The sequence below is a fragment of the Marmota monax genome, unplaced genomic scaffold, assembly GCF_021218885.2.
Source record: "Marmota monax isolate L192 unplaced genomic scaffold, Marmota_monax_Labrador192_F-V1.1 WCK01_AAM20220418_F8-fsc00109, whole genome shotgun sequence".
NCBI lineage: Eukaryota > Metazoa > Chordata > Mammalia > Rodentia > Sciuridae > Marmota > Marmota monax.
In genome coordinates, this window is record NW_026695229.1 from 3,048,327 (window position 1) to 3,070,944 (window position 22,618).

The window sequence follows — 22,618 nt, forward strand, 5'->3', positions numbered from 1 at the left end:
TACCATGCTGTTTTCATTACTACAGCTCTGTAATATAATTTGAGGTTCAGTATTGTGATGCCTTCAGCATTGCTCCTCTTGCTCAGGATTGCTGTGGCTATTCTGGACCTTTTATGTTTCCAAGTGAATTTTAGAACATTTTCTAGTTCTGTGAAGAATGTCATTGGTATTTTGATGAGGATTGCATTAAATCTGTATAGCACTTTTGGTAATATGGCCATTTGATAATATTAGTTTTGCCTATTCAAGAACATAGGAGGCCTTTTTATCTTCTAAGTTCTTCAATTTCTTTCTTCAGAGTTCCCTAGTTTCCATTGTAAAGGTCCTTCACTGCTTTGTTGTATCAAATCCCAAAGATTTTATTTTATTTTTTGATGTTATTATGAATATGATAGTTTGCCTAATTTATTTCTTATCAGATTCATTATTGGAGTTTAGAAAAGTGATTGATTTATCTATGTTTCTCGTATATTCTGCTACTTAACTAACTTTATCAGCTCTGTAAATCTTCTGGTAGATTTTTTGGGGTCTTCTAAATGAAAGATCATGTCATTAGCAAAACAGATTATTTAACTTCTTTTTTAATTTGTATCTTTTTAAATTTCCTTCTTTTGCCTGATTGTTCTGGCTAGATTTTCAAGGACTATATTGAATAGAGCGTGTATGTGTGTGTGTGTGTGTGTGTGTGTGTGTGTATATATATATATATATATATATATATATATATATATATATATACTCTTTTTTTTTTAAAACCAGGAAGTGAACCCATAGGCACTTAACCTCTCAGCCACATCCCTAGCCCATTTAATTTTTTTTTTTTTGAGACAGGATCTTGCTAAATTGCTTGGGCCTTGCTAAATTGCTGAGGCTGGCTTTGAACTCACAATCCTTCAGCCTCAGCCTCCTGAGCCACTGGGATTACAGGCATGTGCCACTGTGCCTGGCTACCTATACTTCTTATTACATATTTAGACAGATCACTTAGCCTAAATATTTCTTACATTTGAAGGATATAAAAACTACTTAATATCATGTTAATAGCTATTATTTTACTGACAAATACTTCAAATAGTTGATTATGGCTTTTCATGTTTATACGAATCTACTTTATCTATTCTCTATTTTTTTATGGACTATTGCAAATTAAGAATCAATTGTGTTTGTTGAAATTAAAGTCCTATTATGTGGGAAAGTTGTTACAATTTGGAAGTCCCTTAAGAAGTCTGATTCATCTTTACCTCTTCCTTCAGCTTGCAGCTGTTTGTGATGTATTTGTGGAAAACTATGTCCCTGGAAAACTGTCCACAATGGGCCTGGGGTATGAAGATATAGACAAGATTGCTCCTCACATCATCTATTGCTCCATCACAGGTAGTTCAATCCCATACCCTTGCTAGGGAGTAAGTTTTTCAATTTTTTCATTTTCTTGCTTCTATAAGAAACTTCTTGCAGGTATTGGTTTTCTTAAGCGATTCTGCTTTCCCTCTCCCTAAGCCATTTAGACTATTAAACATTAAGGAAATATTAACTTAAATGAACATTTTCATATATTTATCTACTGTTTGTATTTCTTTTTTTTAATATTTATTTTTTAGTTATTGGCGGACACAACATCTTTGTTTGTATGTGGTGCTGAGGATGGAACCTGGGCCACATGCATGCCAGGCAAGTGCGCTACCGCTTGAGCCACATCCCTAGCCCTGTTTGTATTTCTTCTTTGAATTGTCTGCCTATGGATTTGCTATTTTTCTATATTGATGTTTTATAAATGTTTACAAAGTACTGTTATCAACTAATACAGATGAATTATAGGTGAAATATTGATTGATTTTAATATAACATAGAAACTGAATGTATCCCTATAATGTATCAGGAAGTACCAACCAAGGTAAGGAGAAGAGTATTATAAAGTCTTTTGATTGTTAAGGCCTTTCCAGTGAACCTTGTGTGTGTGTGTGTATGTGTGCAGATTATAAGGAAAAAAGTCACAGTATTACTTAGTTTTTCATATTTTAAGTGGCTCTTAAAATAGAAACTTGTTAATAGTTTTGTCATAAAAATTTATGATATTTTTTAGTTTTTATTTATTAATCTATCAGATATTTATTGTAGGCTTATGATCTGGGCAGTATTCTATAGTTCTGGTTGCAAGAATAAAGAAACCACACATGTGCTCTCTAGAAGATTTATATTCTAGGAGAGGGAAATATATATGTAATATATATTTATTTAATTCAGTTTAACACAGATAAGGGCTACGGGACAAGAGGGATGGGGCAAAGAGGAGATGTTTTATACTGGGAATAGAGAGAAGGCTTCATTGAGGAGCTGACATTTGAGCAGAGACTTGAATAAAGTAAAAGAGTGTACCATTTAAATATTTGAAAGACGGAACTGACTACGTTTGAGGACCAGCTATGTCAGTATGGTTGAATCAGAATGAGTAAGGGGGAATGTCATAAGAAGAAAACCAGGGATATATTCATTAGCAAGATCATAAAAACAAAACAAAACAAAACAAAACTCATGGGCTACTTTTAAGGAATTTGGCCTTTACCCTGAGTTACATTGTAAGCTAAAAGAGGGTTGAGCAGAAGAATGATATGATCTGACATATTTTAAAAAGGATATCTCTAGCTACTGTATTGAGAATGGATGTAGAGAACAAAGGCAGAAGCAGAAGCACAGTTATGAAGCTGTTGGAAAGTACCAGGCTAGAGATGACAATGGCTTGAATTAGAGTGGTAGTGGTGCAGGCAGTTGCAGAGTGATAGGATTCTGAATGTTTTCAGGTTAAAATGGATAGGATTTGCAAATGGATTATAGGTGAGTATCAGAGGAAGAGTAGGGTTAAGGATGATGTTAAGATTTTTCCCTGAGCAATTAGAAGAACAAAATTACTATTTACTAAGATGAACAAACAGGAAAAAAAATTTGTGGGGAAAATGTCAAGAGTCAGGTTTTGGATTTATCTTTGAGATGTCTGTTAGATAGTCAAGTGGGGAAGTGAAGCAAAGGATTGGAACTAAGAGTCAAGAGTTCAGAGAAGATGGAATATTTGGTAGTTGTGAGCAAATGTGATCTCTGGGTGCAATCTTTTGAGAGTGAATGCAGAAGAAAAAGGACAGTACCTGAAGTTGAGGTCAATTCACTCCAGTGACTAGAAGTGTAGATGATAACTAGGACATGGTAGAGAAGGTTGAAAAGGAATTTTTCCCCAACATATGCTCAAGAGATTTTATATTTCTCATTAAAAATTAGAAATGGTTTTAACCATGTGGCTTTGGTTTATATCTTCCATGTTCTTTTTTTATTTGTTCTTTTAGTTATACATGACAGTAGAATGTATTTTGGCAGAATATACATACATAGAGTATAACTTATTCTATTTAGGATCCCACTTTTGTGGTTGTACATGAGGTGGAGTTACTCTGGTTGTGAACACAAATTCAAGGCTCGGAAAATTATGACCCATTAATTCTACTGTATTTCCTATTCCCCTATTCCTCCCTTCCTTTCATTTCCCTTTGTCTAATCCAGTGGATTTCTATTATTCCCCTCCCCTACTTCCCTTGTTTTGGGTTTGCATTCACAAATCAGAGAGAACGTTTGGCCTCTGTTTTTTGGGGCTTGGCTTATTTCACTTAGCATGTTATTCTCCAATTCCATCCATTTACAGGCAAATACCATAATTTCATTCTTCTTTATGGTGAGTAACATTCCAGTGTGTATGTATGTCACATTTTCTTTATCCATTCATCCTTTGAAGGACACCTAGCTTGGGTATTGTGAGTTGAGCTTCTGTAAACATGGATGTGGCTGTGTCACTGTTATATGCTGTTTTAAAGTCCTTTGGGTATAGACCAAGAAGTGGGATAATTGGGTCTAATGGTGGTTCCATTCCAAGTTTTGTAAGGAATATTCATACTGACTTCCATAGTGGTTGCACCAATTTGCAGTACCACCAACAATGTATGAGAGTACATTTCTCCCCATATCTTTGCCAACATTTATTGTTACTTGTATTCTTTATAATTGCCATTTTGACTAGAGTGAGATGGAATCTCAGTGTACACTGTTTTAATTTGCATTTCTCCAATTGCTTAAGATGTTGAGCATTTTTAATATATTTATTGGGCATTTGTATTTCTTCTTCTATAAAGTACTTCTCAGTTCCTTAGCCTGTTTATTGATTGGATTCTTCTTCTTCTTTTTTTTTTTGGTGTTCTGTTTTTTGAGTTCTTTGTATATCCCGGAAATTATGCCGTATCTGAGGTACTGGTGGTGAAGATTTTCTCCCAGTCTGTAGGATCTCTGTACATGTTATCAATTGTTTCCTTTGCTGTGAAGAAGCTTTTTAGTTTGATACCATCCCATTTATTGATTCTTGATTTTACTTCTTGTGCTTTAGGAGTCTTATTGAGGAATTAGGTTCCTAAGTCTACATGATGGAGTGTTGGGCCTATATTTTTCTTCTAGTAGGCACAGGGTCTCTGGTCTAATGCCTGGGTCCTTAATCCAGTTTGAACTGAGTTTTGTGTTGGGTGAAAGATAAGGGTTCAATTTCATTTTACTATGTCTGGATTTCCATTTTTCCCAGCACCATTTGTTGAAGAGGCTATCTTCTCTCCAATGTATGTTTGTTGTGCTTTTGTCTAGTATGAGATAACTGTATTTAGGTGGGTTTGTCTCTGTGTGTTCCATTCTGTTCTGTTGGTCTTCATGCCTGTTTTTGTGCCAATACCATGCTGTTTTTGTTATTATAGCCCTGTAGTATAATATAAGTTCTGGTATTGTGGTGCCTCCTGCATCATTTTTTGGCTAAGCATGCTATTCTGAGCCTGTTATTTTTCCAAAAGAATTTCATGATTGCTTTTTCTATTCCTGTGAAGAACATCATTGGAATCTTTATAGGAATTGCCTTAAATCTGCATAGCACTTTTGACAGTATGGCCATTTTGATAACATTGATTCTGCCTATCCAGGAACATGGGGAGATATTTCCATTATCTGAAGTCTTCTTCAGTTTCTTTCTTTAGTGTTCTGTAGTTTTCATTATAGAGGTCTTACACCTCTTTTGTTAGGTTGATTCACAAATATATTATATGTTTGAGGCTATTATAAAGGGGATAGTTTTCCTGATTTCTCTTTCAGCTGATATATCCTTGGTGTATAGAAATACAATTGACTTATTGGTTTTGATTTTAAACCCTGCTACTTTGATGAGTTCATTTACAAGTTCTATGATCTTTCTTGTAGAGTTTTTTTTGGGTGTTCTAAATATAGAATCATGTCCTTGGCAAGTAGGAGTATTTTGAGTTCTTCTTTTCCCATTCATATCCCTTTGGTTTCTTTCTTTTTTTCTGATTGCTCTGACTAGAGTTTCCAGGACTATGTTGAATCACAGGGTGATGGTGGTGGTGGAGACATGAATTCCCTCTTATTCCAGTTTTTAGAGGGAATGATTTCAAATTTTCTGCATTTAGAATGATGTTGGTCTTGGGTTTAGCATATACAGCTTTTACAATGTTGAGTTATGTTTCTACTATGCCAAGTTTTTCTAGTGTTTTGAGCATGAATGGATTCTCAATTTTTTTGAATGTTTTTCTGCATCTCTTGAGATAATCATGTGATTCTTGTCTTTAAGTTTATTGATGTGTCAACTGTGTTTATTGATTTCCATATATTGAACTAAACTTGATCCCTGGGATGAACCTCACTTGATCATGGTACACTATCTTTTAAATATGTTTTTATATGCAATTTGCCAGTATTTTATTGATAATTTTTACATCAGTGTTTATCAGGGACATTGTCTGAAATTTTGTTTCCTTTGAGTCTTTGTCTGGCTTTGGTATCAGGGTGATACCAGCTTCATAAAATGAGTTCAGAAGTGTTCTTTCCTTGAAAAGGAATTGTTAAAGGCATAGGAAGAGAACCTCCTAGAAGTCAAGTACATAAACAGTTTTATTTTCATAGCCAGTTTAAGCTTAACAGTATAGAAAGTTTGAGCAGAAAGACATAAAGCATAATGTATTCATTGACCTGAATTACTTGTATTTCCTAAATTTTCTATGCTCTTTCTCACTTCTGAGGTTGTTGACCATGATGTTCCCATTGTTTGGAACACTGTTCTTCTGCTATAACCTGTTCACTCTCCCCTTTTCCTTTAGATCTCAGCTTGGATATCATTACTTTTGTTCAGATTTTCTTCGTCTCTAAAGATTGGGTTGAGTATTCTTGTACATGTTTGTGTTTGCCTCTTTACTTGCCTTTCTCTCCCTCTTTCCCTGCAGGTTCTTGTTCTGTTCCCACATGGTAGGGGCTCAACAACTGTTTCTTGAATCAATGAATGAGTAATCAAAACTTGACTAAAGAGTTTTAAATAGCTGCCATTATCTCTGCATTTTGCTTTTCATAGAGAAGTGGTAAACATATGCATACATTTTCTGAAAAAACTTCCGGAGGATAACCTGGATGAGTGCATACTTGGCCTCATTTGCTATTTCTTCTTTGGCTTGTCTGTAGTACTCTAAAGTTATCATTGATTTAAGATACCAAAAGAACTTGTACATGATGTAAATATTCAATTATTGACATAAGTCACTATACCTTAAGTCTTTTCCTAAGGCAGGGAGAGGAACTAGTGCATTTAAAAAGATTTCAAAAAGAACTAAGCAGAGGAGGAGGGAAGATGGCGGCGAGGGGAGTGCATTACCCCCGTGTGCTGCTTCACTGTGTGGGAGTATGACAAGTCAGGACGGCTAAAGGATATCTTGTTAGGAATTTCCAGCAATAGTGGGGTGCGCCGGAACCTGGAGGAAGGATTTCCATCGCACGAGGATCGGCTACGGGGACTCAAACGCGAGAGGTTTGTCGCACGGAGGGTAAAACTGCTTATTCAGCAAATCGCCCCGCGGCTAGAGTCTGCAACGCGCGCTGGGAGAGAGACGCAGGGTTACAGCGCTGCAGTTTCTGCCAGCCGCGCAAGCACCGCACTCAGGGCTGAATTCTGGGTTCGAGACGGGGAAGGAAGCGGTCCATCTCGGTTCTCCACACCGGTCAGACCACAGAGGAGGCCAGCAGCCACCATGTTGGTAAACTGACGTCACCACACCTGTTTTTGACTGACCGCAGCTCATTCAGCCATAGAACAGGTAATTTCAGGCTGCAATTCGCCTGCGGCTTGCAGACAGATTGCTAGGGTTCAGCGCCTGGGGGCTTCTTAAAATCTGATCTTATCGGAGTGAACACGGAGCGCGGGGCGGCCGAGTCCCGGCTCCCGGAACCGTCCCGGAACCGCCCTGGCTCCGGGCTGCGGAGCCTGCGGAGGCTGCTTCTTGGACCCTGCTAATATCAGAGCAAACACGAAACACCAAGAAGCCGAATTCCAGCTCCCGGAACTGAGCCCGCGGGGACTGCTTCTTGGAGCTTACACTTATAGGAGCTTACACCGAGCACAGAGCGGCCGAGTTCCGGCTCCCGGAACCGTCCCGGAACCGCCCTGGCTCAGGGCTGCGGAGCCCGCGGAGGCTGCTTCTTGGACCCTGCTACTATCAGAGCATACACCAAACACTAAGCGGCCGAATTCCGGCTCCCGGAACTGAGCCCGCGGGGGCTGCTTCTTGGAGCCTACACTTATAGGAGCTTACACCGAGCACGGAGCGGCCGAGTTCCGGCTCCCGGAACTTCCCTGGACCGGGGCTAGGAGCCCGCGGAAACTGTGTCTCGGTCCGGGTCCTGCTGAGGGCAGGTCAGGACTCACCCATTGCTTGGGTTGCCTGGCAAGGGGAACGAAATGCTGCCATTCGCATAGGATACCAACATGGCAGAGATCTGATGTCAGCAGAAAGCGGTGGAGGAGAGATCTTCATCAATACCAGCGGTGACATAAGCAGTTGGTCTTCTGGTAAGGGGGGTGAGGCTCAGTCACCCGAGTCTCCTCAATTTGTCCTCGAGCCGGAGGGAAGGAGCCGGGCCGCCGCCAGCCCCCGGAGCAGGCCCAGCGGCTTGCCAGCGTGGTGACCGCGTGACCCCAATTGGAGAGGGGGCGGAGCGGAGCCGCCACCCACACCCGCCAGGTGGGCAGACCCACGACCCAGTAGTACATGGGCGTGGTAGGAGGGGCAGGGCAGAGCCGCCCTTCGCGCTTGCAAGGTAAACAGACCTGTGACAGCCTGGCGGGTCAGGCCCAGTGGCCTGCCAGTGTGGTACACACGTCACCCCAACTCGAGTAGGGGCAGAGCAGATCCTTATCCCACGCCCGGATCAGGCCCTGCCGGTGTGGTGGTCACGTGACCCCAATTGGAGTGGGGGTGGAGCGGAACCGCCACCCGTGCCCGCAGGGTGAGCAGACCAGTGATCAACCTGCAGATCAGGCCCAGGGGTCCGCAGGCGTGGTAGGAGGGGCAGGGCAGATCCGCCGCCAGCGCCTTCAAGGTAGGCAGACCTACAACAGACCGGCGGATCAGGCCCAGGAGCCTGCCGGCGGGGTACAAACACCACCCTAATTGGAGTAGGGACAGAGCAGAGTCGCCTCCCTTGCCAGGAACAGACCCAGCATCCTGCAGGCGGGGTAGTCACGACACCCCAATTGGAGTAGGGGCAGAGCCTCCACTCGTGCCCGAAAGGTGGGCAGATCTGCGACCGACCAGCAGGACAGGCCCAGTGGCCTGCTGGTACGACAGACACGACACCCCAATTGGAGTAGGGGCAGAACAGAGCCGCCACCAGCTCCCAGAACAGGCCCAGTGACCTGCCGGCGTGGTAGCCACGACACCCCAATTGGAATAAGGAGAGAGCAGAGCCGCCGCCCGCACCTGCAGGAAAGATACGCAAGCAGTATGAAAAGACAAGGAAAGAAAGGACCACAAGCAATGCAGGTCAACGCAACTTTAGAAGAGGTAACAGCTGCAGCAGATGGAATGTCAGATAAAGAATTCAGGATATACATGCTTCAGATGATCTGGAGTATCAAGGAAGACATTAAACAGCAAAATCAGACAATGAAAGATCACTTCGACAATGAATTACGCAAACAAATCCAGGAAGCAAAGGATCAACTATACAGGGAGATAGAGGTTATAAAAAACAAGCAATCAGAAATCCTAGAAATGCAGGAAGCAATAAACCAACTTAAAAACTCAATGGAGAATACTACCAACAGAGTAGAACACTTAGAAGATAGAACATCAGACAATGAAGACAAAGTATTTCAACTGGAAAAGAACATAGACAGCTCAGCAAGACTGTTAAGAAACCATGAGCAGAACATCCAAGAAATATGGGATAACATTAAGAGACCAAACTTAAGAGTCATTGGGATACAGGAAGGTACAGAGCTCCAAACCAAAGGAATGAGCAGTCTATTCCATGAAATAATACAAGAAAACTTCCCAGACTTGAAGAATGAGACAGAATCCCAAATCCTAGAAGCCTACAGGACGCCGAATGTGCAAAATCATAAGAGATCCACACCTAGACACATTATAATGAAGATGCCCAACATACAGAATAAGGAGAGAATTTTAAAAGCTACAAGAGAAAGGAAGCAGATTACATTTAGGGGCAAGCCAATCAGGGTAACAGCTGATCTTTCAACACAGACTCTGAAAGCTAGAAGATCCTGGAATAACATATTTCAAACACTGAAAGATAATGGGTTCCAACCAAGAATTGTGTATCCAGCGAAATTAAGCTTCAGGATGGAGAATGAAATTAAAACCTTCCACGATAAACAAAAGTTTAAAGAATTCGCAGCTAGAAAACCATCTCTTCAAAACATCCTAGCCAAAGTATTACAGGAAGAGGAAATGGAAAATAACAATGAAAACCAACAGTGGGAGGTAGGACAGTAAAGGGGGGGGGGAAACAATCAAAGAGGAAAACAAACAATGTTTAGTAACAGAAATAAACAAATATGGCTGGAAGAACAACCCATATCTCAATAATAACCCTAAATGTTAATGGCTTAAACTCACCAATTAAGAGACACAGGCTAGTAGAATGGATCACAAAACAAGACCCAACAATATGCTGCCTACAGGAGACGCATTTGATAGGAAAAGACATACATAGGCTGAAGGTGAAAGGTTGGGAAAAATCATATCACTCATATGGACTTCGGAAACAAGCAGGCGTGTCCATACTCATATCAAATAAAATAGATTTCAAGCCAAAGTTAATCAAAAGAGATAAAGAGGGACACTACATACTGCTTAAGGGAACCATACACCAACAAGACATAACAATCATAAATATTTATGCCCCAAACAATGGTGCAGCTATGTTCGTCAAACAAACTCTTCTCAAGTTCAAGAGTCTAATAGACCACCACACCATAATCATGGGAGACTTCAACACACCTCTCTCGCCACTGGACAGATCTTCCAAACAAAAGTTGAATAAGGAAACTATAGAACTCAATAACACTATTAATAACCTAGACCTAATTGACATATATAGAGTATACCACCCAACATCAAGCAGTTACACTTTTTTCTCAGCAGCACATGGATCCTTCTCAAAAATAGATCATATATTATGTCACAGGGCAACTCTTAGACAATATAAAGGAGTAGAGATATTACCATGCATCTTATCTGATCATAATGGAATGAAACTGAAAATCAACGATAAAAGAAGGAAGGAAAAAGCATACATCAATTGGAGAATGAACAATAGGTTACTGAATGATCAATGGGTTATAGAAGACATCAAGGAGGAAATTAAAAAATTCTTAGAGATAAATGAAAACACAGACACAACATATCGGAATCTATGGGACACATTGAAAGCAGTTCTAAGAGGAAAATTCATTGCTTGGAGTTCATTCCTTAAAAAAAGAAAAAACCAACAAATAAATGATCTCATACTTCATCTCAAAATCCTTGAAAAAGAAGAGCAAAACAACAGCAAAAGAAGTAGAAGGCAAGAAATAATTAAAATCAGAGCTGAAATTAATGAAATCGAAACAAAAGAAACAATTGAAAAAATTGACAAAACTAAAAGTTGGTTCTTTGAAAAAATAAACAAAATCGACAGACCCTTAGCGATGCTAGTGAAGAGAAGAAGAGAGAGAACTCAAATTACTAGCATACGGGATGAAAAAGGCAATATCACAACAGACACTTCAGAAATACAGAAGATAATCAAAAACTATTTTGAATCCTTATACTCCAATAAATTAGAAGATAGTGAAGGCATAGATAAATTTCTTAAGTCATATGATCTGCCCAGATTGAGTCAGGAGGATATAGAAAACCTAAACAGACCAATATCAATTGAGGAGATAGAAGAAACCATCAAAAGACTACCAACTAAGAAAAGCCCAGGTCCCGATGGGTATACAGCAGAATTTTACAAAACCTTTAAAGAAGAACTAATACCAATACTTTTCAAGCTACTTCAGGAAATAGAAAAGGAGGGAGAACTTCCAAATTCATTCTATGAGGCCAACATCACCCTGATACCTAAACCAGACAAAGACACTTCAAAGAAAGAAAACTACAGACCAATATCTCTAATGAACCTAGATGCAAAAATCCTCAATAAAATTCTGGCGAATCGGATACAAAAACATATAAAAAAAATTGTACACCATGATCAAGTAGGATTCATCCCTGGGATGCAAGGCTGGTTCAATATACGGAAATCAATAAATGTTATTCACCACATCAATAGACTTAAAAATAAGAACCATATGATCATCTCGATAGATGCGGAAAAAGCATTTGACAAAGTACAGCATCCCTTTATGTTCAAAACTCTAGAAAAACTAGGGATAACAGGAACATACCTCAATATTGTAAAAGCAATCTATGCTAAGCCTCAGGCTAGCATTATTCTGAATGGAGAAAAACTGAAGGCATTCCCTCTAAAATCTGGAACAAGACAGGGATGCCCTCTCTCTCCACTTCTCTTCAACATAGTTCTCGAAACACTGGCCAGAGCAATTAGACAGACGAAAGAAATTAAAGGCATAAAAATAGGAAAAGAAGAAATTAAATTATCACTATTTGCAGATGATATGATTCTATATCTAGCAGACCCAAAAGGCTCTACAAAGAAACTATTAGAGCTAATAAATGAATTCAGCAAAGTGGCAGGATTTAAAATCAACACGCATAAATCAAAGGCATTCCTGTATATCAGCGACAAATCCTCTGAAATGGAAATGAGGACAACCACTCCATTCAAAATATCTTCAAAAAAAATAAAATACTTGGGAATCAACCTAACAAAAGAGGTGAAAGACTTATACAATGAAAACTACAGAACCCTAAAGAGAGAAATAGAAGAAGATCTTAGAAGATGGAAAAATATACCCTGTTCATGGATAGGCAGAACTAACATCATCAAAATGGCGATATTACCAAAAGTTCTCTATAGGTTTAATGCAATGCCAATCAAAATCCCAATGGCATTTCTTGTAGAAATAGAGAAAGCAATCATGAAATTCATATGGAAAAATAAAAGACCCAGAATAGCAAAAACAATGCTAAGCAAGAAGTGTGAATCAGGCGGTATAGCGATACCAGACTTCAAACTATACTACAGAGCAATAGTAACAAAAACAGCATGGTACTGGTACCAAAACAGGCGTGTGGACCAATGGTACAGAATAGAGGACACAGAAACCAATCCACAAAACTACAACTATCTTATATTTGATAAAGGGGCTAAAAGCATGCAATGGAGGAAGGATAGCATCTTCAACAAATGGTGCTGGGAAAACTGGAAATCCATATGCAACAAAATGAAACTGAATCCCTTTCTCTCGCCATGCACAACAGTGAATTCAAAATGGATCAAGGAACTTGATATCAAATCAGAGACGCGCCGTCTGAGAGAAGAAAAAGTTGGCTACGATCTACATTCGGTGGGGTCGGGCTCCAAATTCCTCAATAGGACACCCATAGCACAAAAGTTAATAACTAGAATCAACAAATGGGACTTACTCAAACTAAGAAGTTTTTTCTCAGCAAAAGAAACAATAAGAGAGGTAAATAGGGAGCCTACATCCTGGGAACAAATCTTTACTCCTCACACTTCAGATAGAGCCCTAATATCCAGAGTATACAAAGAACTCAAAAAATTAGACAATAAGAGAACAAACAACCCAATCAACAAATGGGCCAAGGACCTGAACAGACACTTCACAGAGGAGGACATACAGTCAATCAACAAGTACATGAAAAAATGCTCAACATCTCTAGCTGTCAGAGAAATGCAAATCAAAACCACCCTAAGATACCATCTCACTCCAGTAAGATTGGCAGCCATTAGGAAGTCAAACAACAACAAGTGCTGGCGAGGATGTGGGGAAAAGGGTACACTTGTACATTGCTGGTGGGACTGCAGATTGGTGCAGCCAATTTGGAAAGCAGTATGGAGATTTCTTGGAAAGCTGGGAATGGAGCCACCATTTGACCCAGCTATTCCCCTTCTTGGTCTATTCCCTAAAGACCTAAAAAGAGCATGCTACAGGGACACTGCTACATCGATGTTCATAGCAGCACAGTTCACAATAGCAAGACTGTGGAACCAACCTAGATGCCCTTCAATAGACGAATGGATAAAAAAAATGTGGCATTTATACACAATGGAGTATTACTCTGCATTAAAAAATGACAAAATCATAGAATTTACAGGGAAATGGATGGCATTAGAGCAGATTATGCTAAGTGAAGCTAGCCAATCCCTAAAAAACAAATGCCAAATGTCTTCTTTGATATAAGGAAAGTAACTAAGAACAGAGTAGGGACGAAGAACAGGAGAAGAAGATTAACATTTAACAGGGATGAGAGGTGGGAGGGAAAGGGAGAGAGAAGGTAAATTGCACGGTAATGGAAGGAGACCCTCAGGGTTATACAGTGGAGGGGGTAGAGAGAGAGGAGGGGAGGGGAGGGGAGAGGTGGGGAGGGGGGAGGGTGGATGATGGGAAAGGCAGCGGAGCACAACAGACACTAGTATGGCAATTTGTAAATCAATGGATGTGTAACTGATGTGAATCTGCAATCTGTGTATGGGGTGAAGGTGGGAGTTCATAACCCACTAGAATCAAAGTGTGGAATATGATATGTCAAGAAATTTGTAATGTTTTGAACAACCCACAATAAAAAATTAAAAAAAAAAATAAAAAAAAAAAAAAAAAAAAAAAAAAAAAACTAAGCAAAAACTTTACTCCTTATGTTACAGTAAATTCATCTTTAAAAAATCTTGTCTTACAGCAAAAAAGCCATAATGTCTGTTGTTTATAATGTTTATTAGTCATAAAATTATAACAAAATTCTTATATTTCTGTGTATTCAGGTTGATTATTATAATATTTTGTTTTTCAGTATAATTATCTTTTTGGTATTATCATAACATAAAGTAAGTTGTAAATGCAATTTTCACATGATTATTATTTTAGGTGGGATGAAGAGCTGTAATGGTCATTAACTTCTTCTTCTTTTTTTAGTCCTTGGAATTGAACCCAGGGGTGCTTAACCACTGAGCCACATCCAAGCTTTTTTCTTTTTTTTGATTTTAAATCTTTATTTATTTTTCTTTTATGTAATTTTAAAATTTTTTTAAAAAAATAAATGACAGCAGACTGCATTATTGTTGAGAGCCACAGCCGAAGGGGCCCCAGCAAACTTTCAGACTGCCAGCTGATGATTGGCTCACAGCGGCCCCAGCAACTTCTAGCTGATTGGCTCCTCTTCGGTGATGCTCATTGGGCTGTTTCCCTGCCCTTTCAGACCACGGAGCTGCTCATTGGGGGACTTTTTTGGCTCTGCCCACGTGACCCAGCCAATCGGCCTCAAGAGCAGAAGGATTGTGGGAGAGGCTTGTGGGAAGCTGGTGGTGGCAGTTGGGCTCTAAAGGTTTTCCTGAGGAGCTTTTTCGTTTGGCTTGTGTGGTTCTAAAAATAAAGTTCGTTTCTTTTGACAAGTGGCTCCTGAATCGTGCCCAGCCAGACTGCGGCACATTATAATTCTTATTACACATATATAGTACAATTTTTCATATCTCTGGTTGTATATAAAGTATGTTCACATCAATTCATGTCTTCATGCATGTACTTTGGATAATGATTTTTTTCTATATTTTATTTAGAGAGACAGAGTCTTGCTGAGCTGCTTAGGGGAGTTATTAACTTCTTTCTTGAATCCAGTTGAGAGACAGGTTCTACATAAGGTGGATCTCTCTTTATCACTAGATCTGACTCTTTTTTAGAGTTACTGTTTTTTTTCTGTATGTAATAAGTTATAAGTTTTATTGTTGTATTTACATATCAATTTTTATATCTGTGACAGAGAAGAGAGATTTTTTTCCTTAGAATTTCAAATCCAATGGAAATATTAAGGTCTAAAGTACTTAAAAATTTTTTTAGTTGTAGATGGACACAATGTCTTTATTTTTGTTTGTTTATTTTTTTGTGGTACTGAGGATCAATCACAGGCCTCACGTGTATGAAGCAAGTGCTCTACCACTGAGCTACAACCCCAGCCCAGGTCTAAAGTATTTAGATAGGTAAATTAACATCTTTTAATTATCCTATTACAAAATGCTACATAACTAACATGTGGAAACTTATATTAAAATAACTATTTCTCTTTTCTATGTCTGTGATTGGCTGAGAGTCAGGTGATATAGAATGGTTAGGTTTGGCTCTAAGTTGTGGGTTGAGGGACCTGGTCTTCTCTGCATGTCTTTTATTTTTCCTGGACAAGCAGCTACCAAATGCATGATCTCATAGTGGAAAGTGGGAGCACTGGAGAACAAGCCCAATTCCACAGGCATATTTAAGTCTCCTTCTTACATCACATCTGTTAACAGGCTATTGTAAAGGGGATAGTTTTACTGATTTCAAAGCAGTCACATGGCCAAACCCAATACCAATGATGGTTTCATTCAGTCTCAGTAGTCTTTAGACAAATGTAAATTAAAGCAAAATAATATTCTATTTCACACCTATAAGATTGGCAGACATTTAAAAGACACCCATGGCAAAGAGCATGGGTTTCAAGGATGAAATAGGAAATAATGCATTTTATTGTGTCATTCAGCCAAATAAAAAGTTATCCACTTGGGGAATCTTACATTCCCCAAAGGTTCACATTTATAACTAACTGAGGTTAAGGTTGAAAGTTTTATTGGGTATTGATTTATGACTGGAGAATCTTTAAATTTTCTGCCAATTCTCAAATTGTGTATTTTAATGTACAAAGAGGTTTGGAGAAAGATTATCTAACCCAGTAATTCTCAGCTAAGGGAGAATGGGTGGATCATATGGTTTCTGTGATAGAACAGGAGAGTAAAAGGGTGACAGGCAGAGGCATGTGTAATCTGAAAAATTACTTCTCATTATTCTGTAATTTTCTCCATTCCTACCTTCTGATGGTCTGTAGAATAGCATTTACAGTTTATTCTCCTTTATTTCCTGATAAGGAAACAGGTCCAGAATGTTTAAAAGACCTAAGGGTACACTGCTATTTATTAGCAGATTGGCTTAAAATTCAGGTTTCTCGGCTTAATATAAAGTGACTAAATGTCTTCCATACTCAGACAGATCATTGTTAATTAAGTGCTGACATGAATTTTGTGATTATAAGACACTGAACTGCTCTACTTGAGAATTATTTTTGCCATTCTTTTTCATTTATTGTAATCATGTTTGCAATGGTGGAAATCATGAACAAATTTGCTAGTCAGAAAGTCTAAATTAAACAGATTCTGGAAGCAAAAATCACTTATGGGTCATGAGCTTGTGTCATTATAAAGCAAAGTTCTCTTTTGTAGAAGTTTGGTATTTTCAGTAATTAATTTTTTAAAAATATTTTTTCTAGTTGTAGATGGACACAATAACTTTATATATTTTTATGTGGTGCTGAGTATCAAAACGAGTGCCTCACACGTGCAAGGCAGGTGCTGTATCACTGAGCTGCAACCCCAGCCCAGTAATCAATGTTTTAATAAGACTGATTATATCAGTCTAAGGTTGCACATGTCATGATTGGAATCCTAGACTTTCCTGATGTTTCCCAGTGGTATTGCTGTCTTGTCAGTGCTGTCCAAGCCCAAATCGTCTGTTCTCACTCACATGTTGGCCTCATTGCTGATGAGAGTAATCTTAGAATGGCTGGGAGATTTACTTTAATGCACTCTGACAGTTGTGTGGTTGAAATTGCCTCAGTCTATGAAATCTGGTCTGCAAGACAAAAATGCTAAACTGATCTCAAGGGAGGAAGGACCTGATTGTTTTTATTAGTATGTCCTGTTATCATTTCAGAGGAAGCTGAGTATGCACATTAGGGGGCAGTGTTTAAAAAGCTATTTTCAGGCAATGGAGTCAGTGCTGGCGCAGAGGTGAAGTTGCACAGCAGTTTTTTCATCAGGCCCTGCAGCTAGTGGGCCACAAAGCAGGGGCATTGACAAGTGAGATAGAAGAACCAGGTTGTACTCTGAATCGAGAGAAAATTAAGGTGCTAGGGCTCCAGGGCCAGGCAGTAACCAACAGGAGAAAAAGTACCTTATAGAGTGTGGGGCGGAGGGCACTGTGTTGTCACACCTAGCCTCCTGAAATGTCTTCCTAAGACTCTTTCTGAAATGAAAAACTTAATTATAATTAATCCATATGTGTATACAAGTAAAAATGGAGTTTCTCCCATTTTGAAGGGCAGCTCACCAAATATTTGGTTTGTTTCTCTGAGAACTTAGAAACTCAATGGAAAGTCAACAGAGAATAAGAAGGATGGAAGAATTAGATTTAGATGTATGTTCACCTAAATTTAGTTTCTTAAGAGCAGAAAGTGAAGTTAAAAAGCAGACATTTTGGATGCTATGTGTTATGTTGTGGGATCAGAAAGTATTGCCTGGGGTTGGGAACATTATCAAAAATGAAGCCATCTTTGACATTGGTTTCTATCCAGCTGTTAAAGTTTGTCAGTTAACAGCTCAACAGACCCATCGCCTTGTGAAGATGTTAAGTGATTTCAGCATTTTCTTTTATAGGCACCATACGACAGGATCAGTGGTCTTTAAACAGTAAAGTTTAGAAGCGTTTTAATTGTTAATACTCCTGCAAAGTAACTGTGTGTCACTTAGGGGAGAATAACAGAATGACATATTTCTGTCTTCATTGTCAAAACAAAAACAAAAACAAAAAAAACCTCCTCAACATGTTAATGCATGCAAACTGCAGCTAGAAATACTATAATCATTTGGACATCTAGCTGAGGATTTGAACAGCAGGGGACCTGTGTGGTCTGTACACTAATAGGCCATCTGCTAAGTCATGTATGAGACTTGCTCAACTTCAAGGCCTATTGATTTAGTGCTTAAGAATGAATAAAATTCTATTGCCATCAACAACTTGTGAAATACCCTTGTAGTAGCTTTGAGAATATAGATACAAAGATGAAGGTCAACTGGAAAACTCTATTTGGAATTATAACTCTTGTCTTACCTGATTTTAGCAATAAATCCAGTATTTGGGGGAAAAAAAGCCAAAACTTGATACTAAATGGGAAATATCAAAACTGTCTTCCTACAAAATGTTTAATGATATTTAGCACCCCTCCAAGGAAAGAACAAATTATACAACTCAACTATCCAACAAAGTAAACGTATCATCCACAGTGGGGCTCTCAGAATTATTTAGTCCAGCACATAAAAAAGAGGAAACTACAACTACTTAGAACAGATATCAAAAGTTGCAAACCTAGATTTTCTAACAGTGAACTCCAAACTAATATGACAGATGGTTCTTGTACCTTAAATGTTGGCAGTCCTCAGTGCACTAAATACAACCACCTCTGTGTTCTCCAAGTTGTGAAGAAGGATGTCAAAAACAAGGAAAGGTAGTTTCATACTTTTCCTCTACCTAGAGAAGCACAATATGGATTTTTCGAATGCTCAGATTTGTCTTTCCTATTCTGCAACTGCAGAAAATACTCCATCATGATAGCAGTGTTGAAGATTGGACATAATAATGGAAAAAAAATGTTTGCGTGCCCTTTCGAGAAGGAAAAACAGTGCATTTTTTCCCCTAGTGGGTAGAAAATAGGTCAGAAATAAAAATTATTTCAGGATGCTAATATTTTCTCTATCTGTAAAGTATCTGACATTTAATTTCCTCCATATTTTTATAATGTTTACTTCCCTTATTTAATAGAAACTTGTAGAATATCTATGACATAGATAAATGAAGTTACTGTAGTATTTAAGAACTGCTATTCTTATTATCTTTTTAATGTGTGTCATCTTTCCATCTTATGACTATTTTTCCCTTACCTTAATTAATCATTAAGATATTTCATTGGATGTACAGCATATTCCATTTATGTATATTTAATATGTGTAGCAATGACAATAATAATTTTAGAGTGAAAAAAGGCTACCATTCACTAGACATTACTTTTGGAGAAAATAGCAATGTTTTATGTGAACTAATAGGTAGAGAGAATCTGTGAAGGTACATATTTATACATTTTTTTCTTTTTTAAAAATTTGTTTTTTCATATATACATGAAAGTAGTATATGTTGAAATATTATACATATATAGAGTAGAACTTATAATAAATAGGATCCCATTCTTGTGGTTGTACTTGATGTGGAGTTTTCCTGGTGGTGTATTCATATATGTACATTGGAAAATTATAGCAGATTCATTCCACTGTTTTCCCTGTTCATATCCACTCTCCCTCCCCTTCATTTCCCTTTGTTTAATCCACTGAACTTCTGTTCTCCCCCTCCCTAATTGTATATTAGTATCCACATATCAGAAAGAACATTTGACCTTTGTTTTTTTTGCAATTGACTTATTTCACTTAGCATAAAAGTCCCCAGATCCTTTCATTTACCAACAAAAGTCATAAGTCATTCTTTTTTTATGACTGAGAAATATTTCTTTATCCATTCATCTGTTGAAGGGCACAGGCAGTTCCGTAGTTTAGCTATTGTGAATTGTGCTACTATAAACACTGATGTGGCTGTGTCACTCTAGTATGTTGATTTTTAACTTCTTTGGGTATATACTGAGAAGTAGGATAGCTGAATCTAATGGTGATTCCATCCAGGTATTCTGAGGAATCTCCATACTGCTTTCCATAGTGGTTGCCCCAATTTGTAGTCCCACCAGCAATGTATGAGTGTATCCTTTCCCCCACATCCTCAATAATATTTATTATTGCTTGTGTTCTTGATAGTTGACATTCTGACTGGAGTGAAATGAAATCTCAGTGTAGTTTTAATTTGCATTTCTCTAATTTCTACAGACGTTGAACTTTTTTTCATATGTTTGTTAACCATTTATAATTTGAAACAGGGTCTCTCTAGGTTGCTTAGGCTGGTCTCAAACTTTTGATCCTCCTGAGAAAGCTTTTTAAGTCAAAGCAACCACTGCATAGCCCTTTATACTTGTAGATTTACAATGGTGCGTCCCTTAACAATTTAATTTTAAGTTGTACTTTTTTCCTTTGTGTCTTCCATGTATGTTATTTATAAAAGTTTAGCAGTAAGACTCCTCTTCACATTTAAAAATATTTCTTTTTCTTTATTTTTTTGTTCACTTCATTACTCCTTCCTTTTGGAAGGATAAATATATTATTGATTACACCACGTTTGTGGGAACATTGTGTATTTCAAATAAATTTCTTATTTTTCTTTTAGAAAAGGGGTTGGAAAAATGCCATTTTGACTTTTGTGAATTCCTCAATGGCATCTTTTTAATCTTTTGCCTTTCATGGACAGAGTGCAGGAATCCTCATAAAGTCTTCATGCAGGACCTCTGGACTCAATTCACAGGGAATATTCAACAGAGTTAGACTTACTCTTTAATTTTAAATAAAAAATGCTTGAGAGTTGTATGAAGCAAAAGAATAGCATTTACTAGAACAAAGGTAAAAAGATAGTCAAGATAGTTTTTAGAAAGAACATGTTAGGCAGATTTGTCCTTTTTAGATATTAAGGCTTATTATATAACAATAATTAAGACAGTGTGGTACTTACATAAGTAAATAGATATAGACCATGTAATAAATTCTGGAGCTCAGAAACAGACTGCCACATATGTGGAAGTGTGTGTGTGTGTGTGTGTGTGGTGTGTGTAACATATTTATATATATAAATTTGTAGCTTAAACTGTAGATCATTAAAGAATGAATTCTAGAGTAAATGATGGTGGAATAATTTTTTATCCTTATGAAAAAAGTTAAAAGTGAATTTCAAGTTTATTGGAGACACTAAAGTGATGTTCCAGATAGATTTAAGTTCTGTATATAAATAGCAAAACTTTAAAACTTTTAGAAAGCATAATTATGGAATATCTTCATGAGCTCAGGATGTGGAAGAATTTTGTATATAACACACAAAAAGTATAAACTATAAAGCAAAATATTCATAAGCTTGACTACTTATTAAAAATTTAAGTTTTTATGTATCAAAAGATACCATAAACTAGGCAAGGTGGTACTTGCCTATAATCCCAGCAACATGGGAGGTTGAGGCAGGAGGATTGAAAGTTCAAAGCCAGCCTCAACAGTTTGGTGAGAACCTAAGCAACTTAGTGAGGCCCTGTTTCAAAATAAAAAATAAAAAGGGCTAAGGATGTGCTCAGGAAATATGCACCCCAGGCGTCAATCCCTGGTGCAAAAACCAACAAAATAAACCAACCAACCAACCAACAAACAAAAAACCTAAAAAGTAAGAAGATAAGTCATAGATTTTTGGAAGACAACTGACAAAGGATTAGTATCCAGAATAGAAAAAAATTCTTTCAAATCAAAAAGAAAAGAGAGGAGAGAGAGAGAGAGAGAGAGAGAGAGAGAGAGAGAGAGAGAGAGAGAGGAAGAAGAAGAGGAAGAGAGGAGGAAGTGAGGAAAGAAGGAAGAGAAACAACAGAAAAATGGGCAAACTCCAAAAAGAAATCCTTTAGTAGGTAGATAAGGATAAATTACTCAATCTAGGTAATCTTTATGTAAATGCAAAATGAAACAAAATATTCCACTTCTCATCCATGAACTTGACAGACATTTTAAAGTAAAACAGTACAAATTATGAGTGAAGCAAGGGTAGCCTTGAACAGTGGTGGTAGTACTGTAAATGGTATATCCATGTTAGCAGGCTATTTGGCAAGCTCTTGTGAAGTTTAATAAGTCTACCCTCTGACATACTGTTTTATTTTTACATATATACTTATGGGAATGGAAATGGAAAGTGGAAGTTTCCTAAACTTTCCAGAGTTCAGAAATAAAAGTGAGGAAAACAAGTTACAAAAGATGATATACAGAATGACACCATTTACATAAAGAGTTAAAATCATGCAAAATGTTACATGTATATATTTAGTAATGCCCTCATGTGTACTAAAAATGTAGATATACATGGTAATGAAAAGTATTAAATTCCAGAGAATGATTATCCTTGGAGAGTGAAGAGAGGGATATGGGCCAGGGAAGAAATATACACAGGACTTCAACTATATTTGTAAAATAAGCTGTCTGGCTGATATGTATTTGTTATTCTGTGTTTTACAATTGAAATAATAGTAATGAATGATTAAGAAATGTTCAAGTAATTCTCTGCTTATTTCCTTGTTTCTTCTCTTCATTGCCTCCCCACCCC

The 22,618-nt window shown here is 37.8% G+C and overlaps 1 protein-coding gene and 1 pseudogene across 7 annotated transcripts in view; both read left to right on the forward strand.

Annotated features, from left to right (window-relative positions):
* Positions 1–22,618, forward strand: part of Sugct (succinyl-CoA:glutarate-CoA transferase) — a 724,801-nt gene that overhangs the window by 47,447 nt on the left and 654,736 nt on the right. For all 7 annotated transcript variants that reach the window (XR_009226097.1, XM_046437777.2, XM_046437775.2 and 4 more), the window contains one exon: positions 1,254–1,374. Coding sequence is in view for 6 of the 7 variants with exons in the window: in XM_046437777.2 (XP_046293733.1) it covers positions 1,254–1,374 (121 nt within the window). In the remaining variant the exon portion in view is untranslated. The remainder of the gene's footprint in view (positions 1–1,253; positions 1,375–22,618) is intronic.
* Positions 14,170–19,046, forward strand: LOC124088296 (endonuclease 8-like 3; annotated as a pseudogene).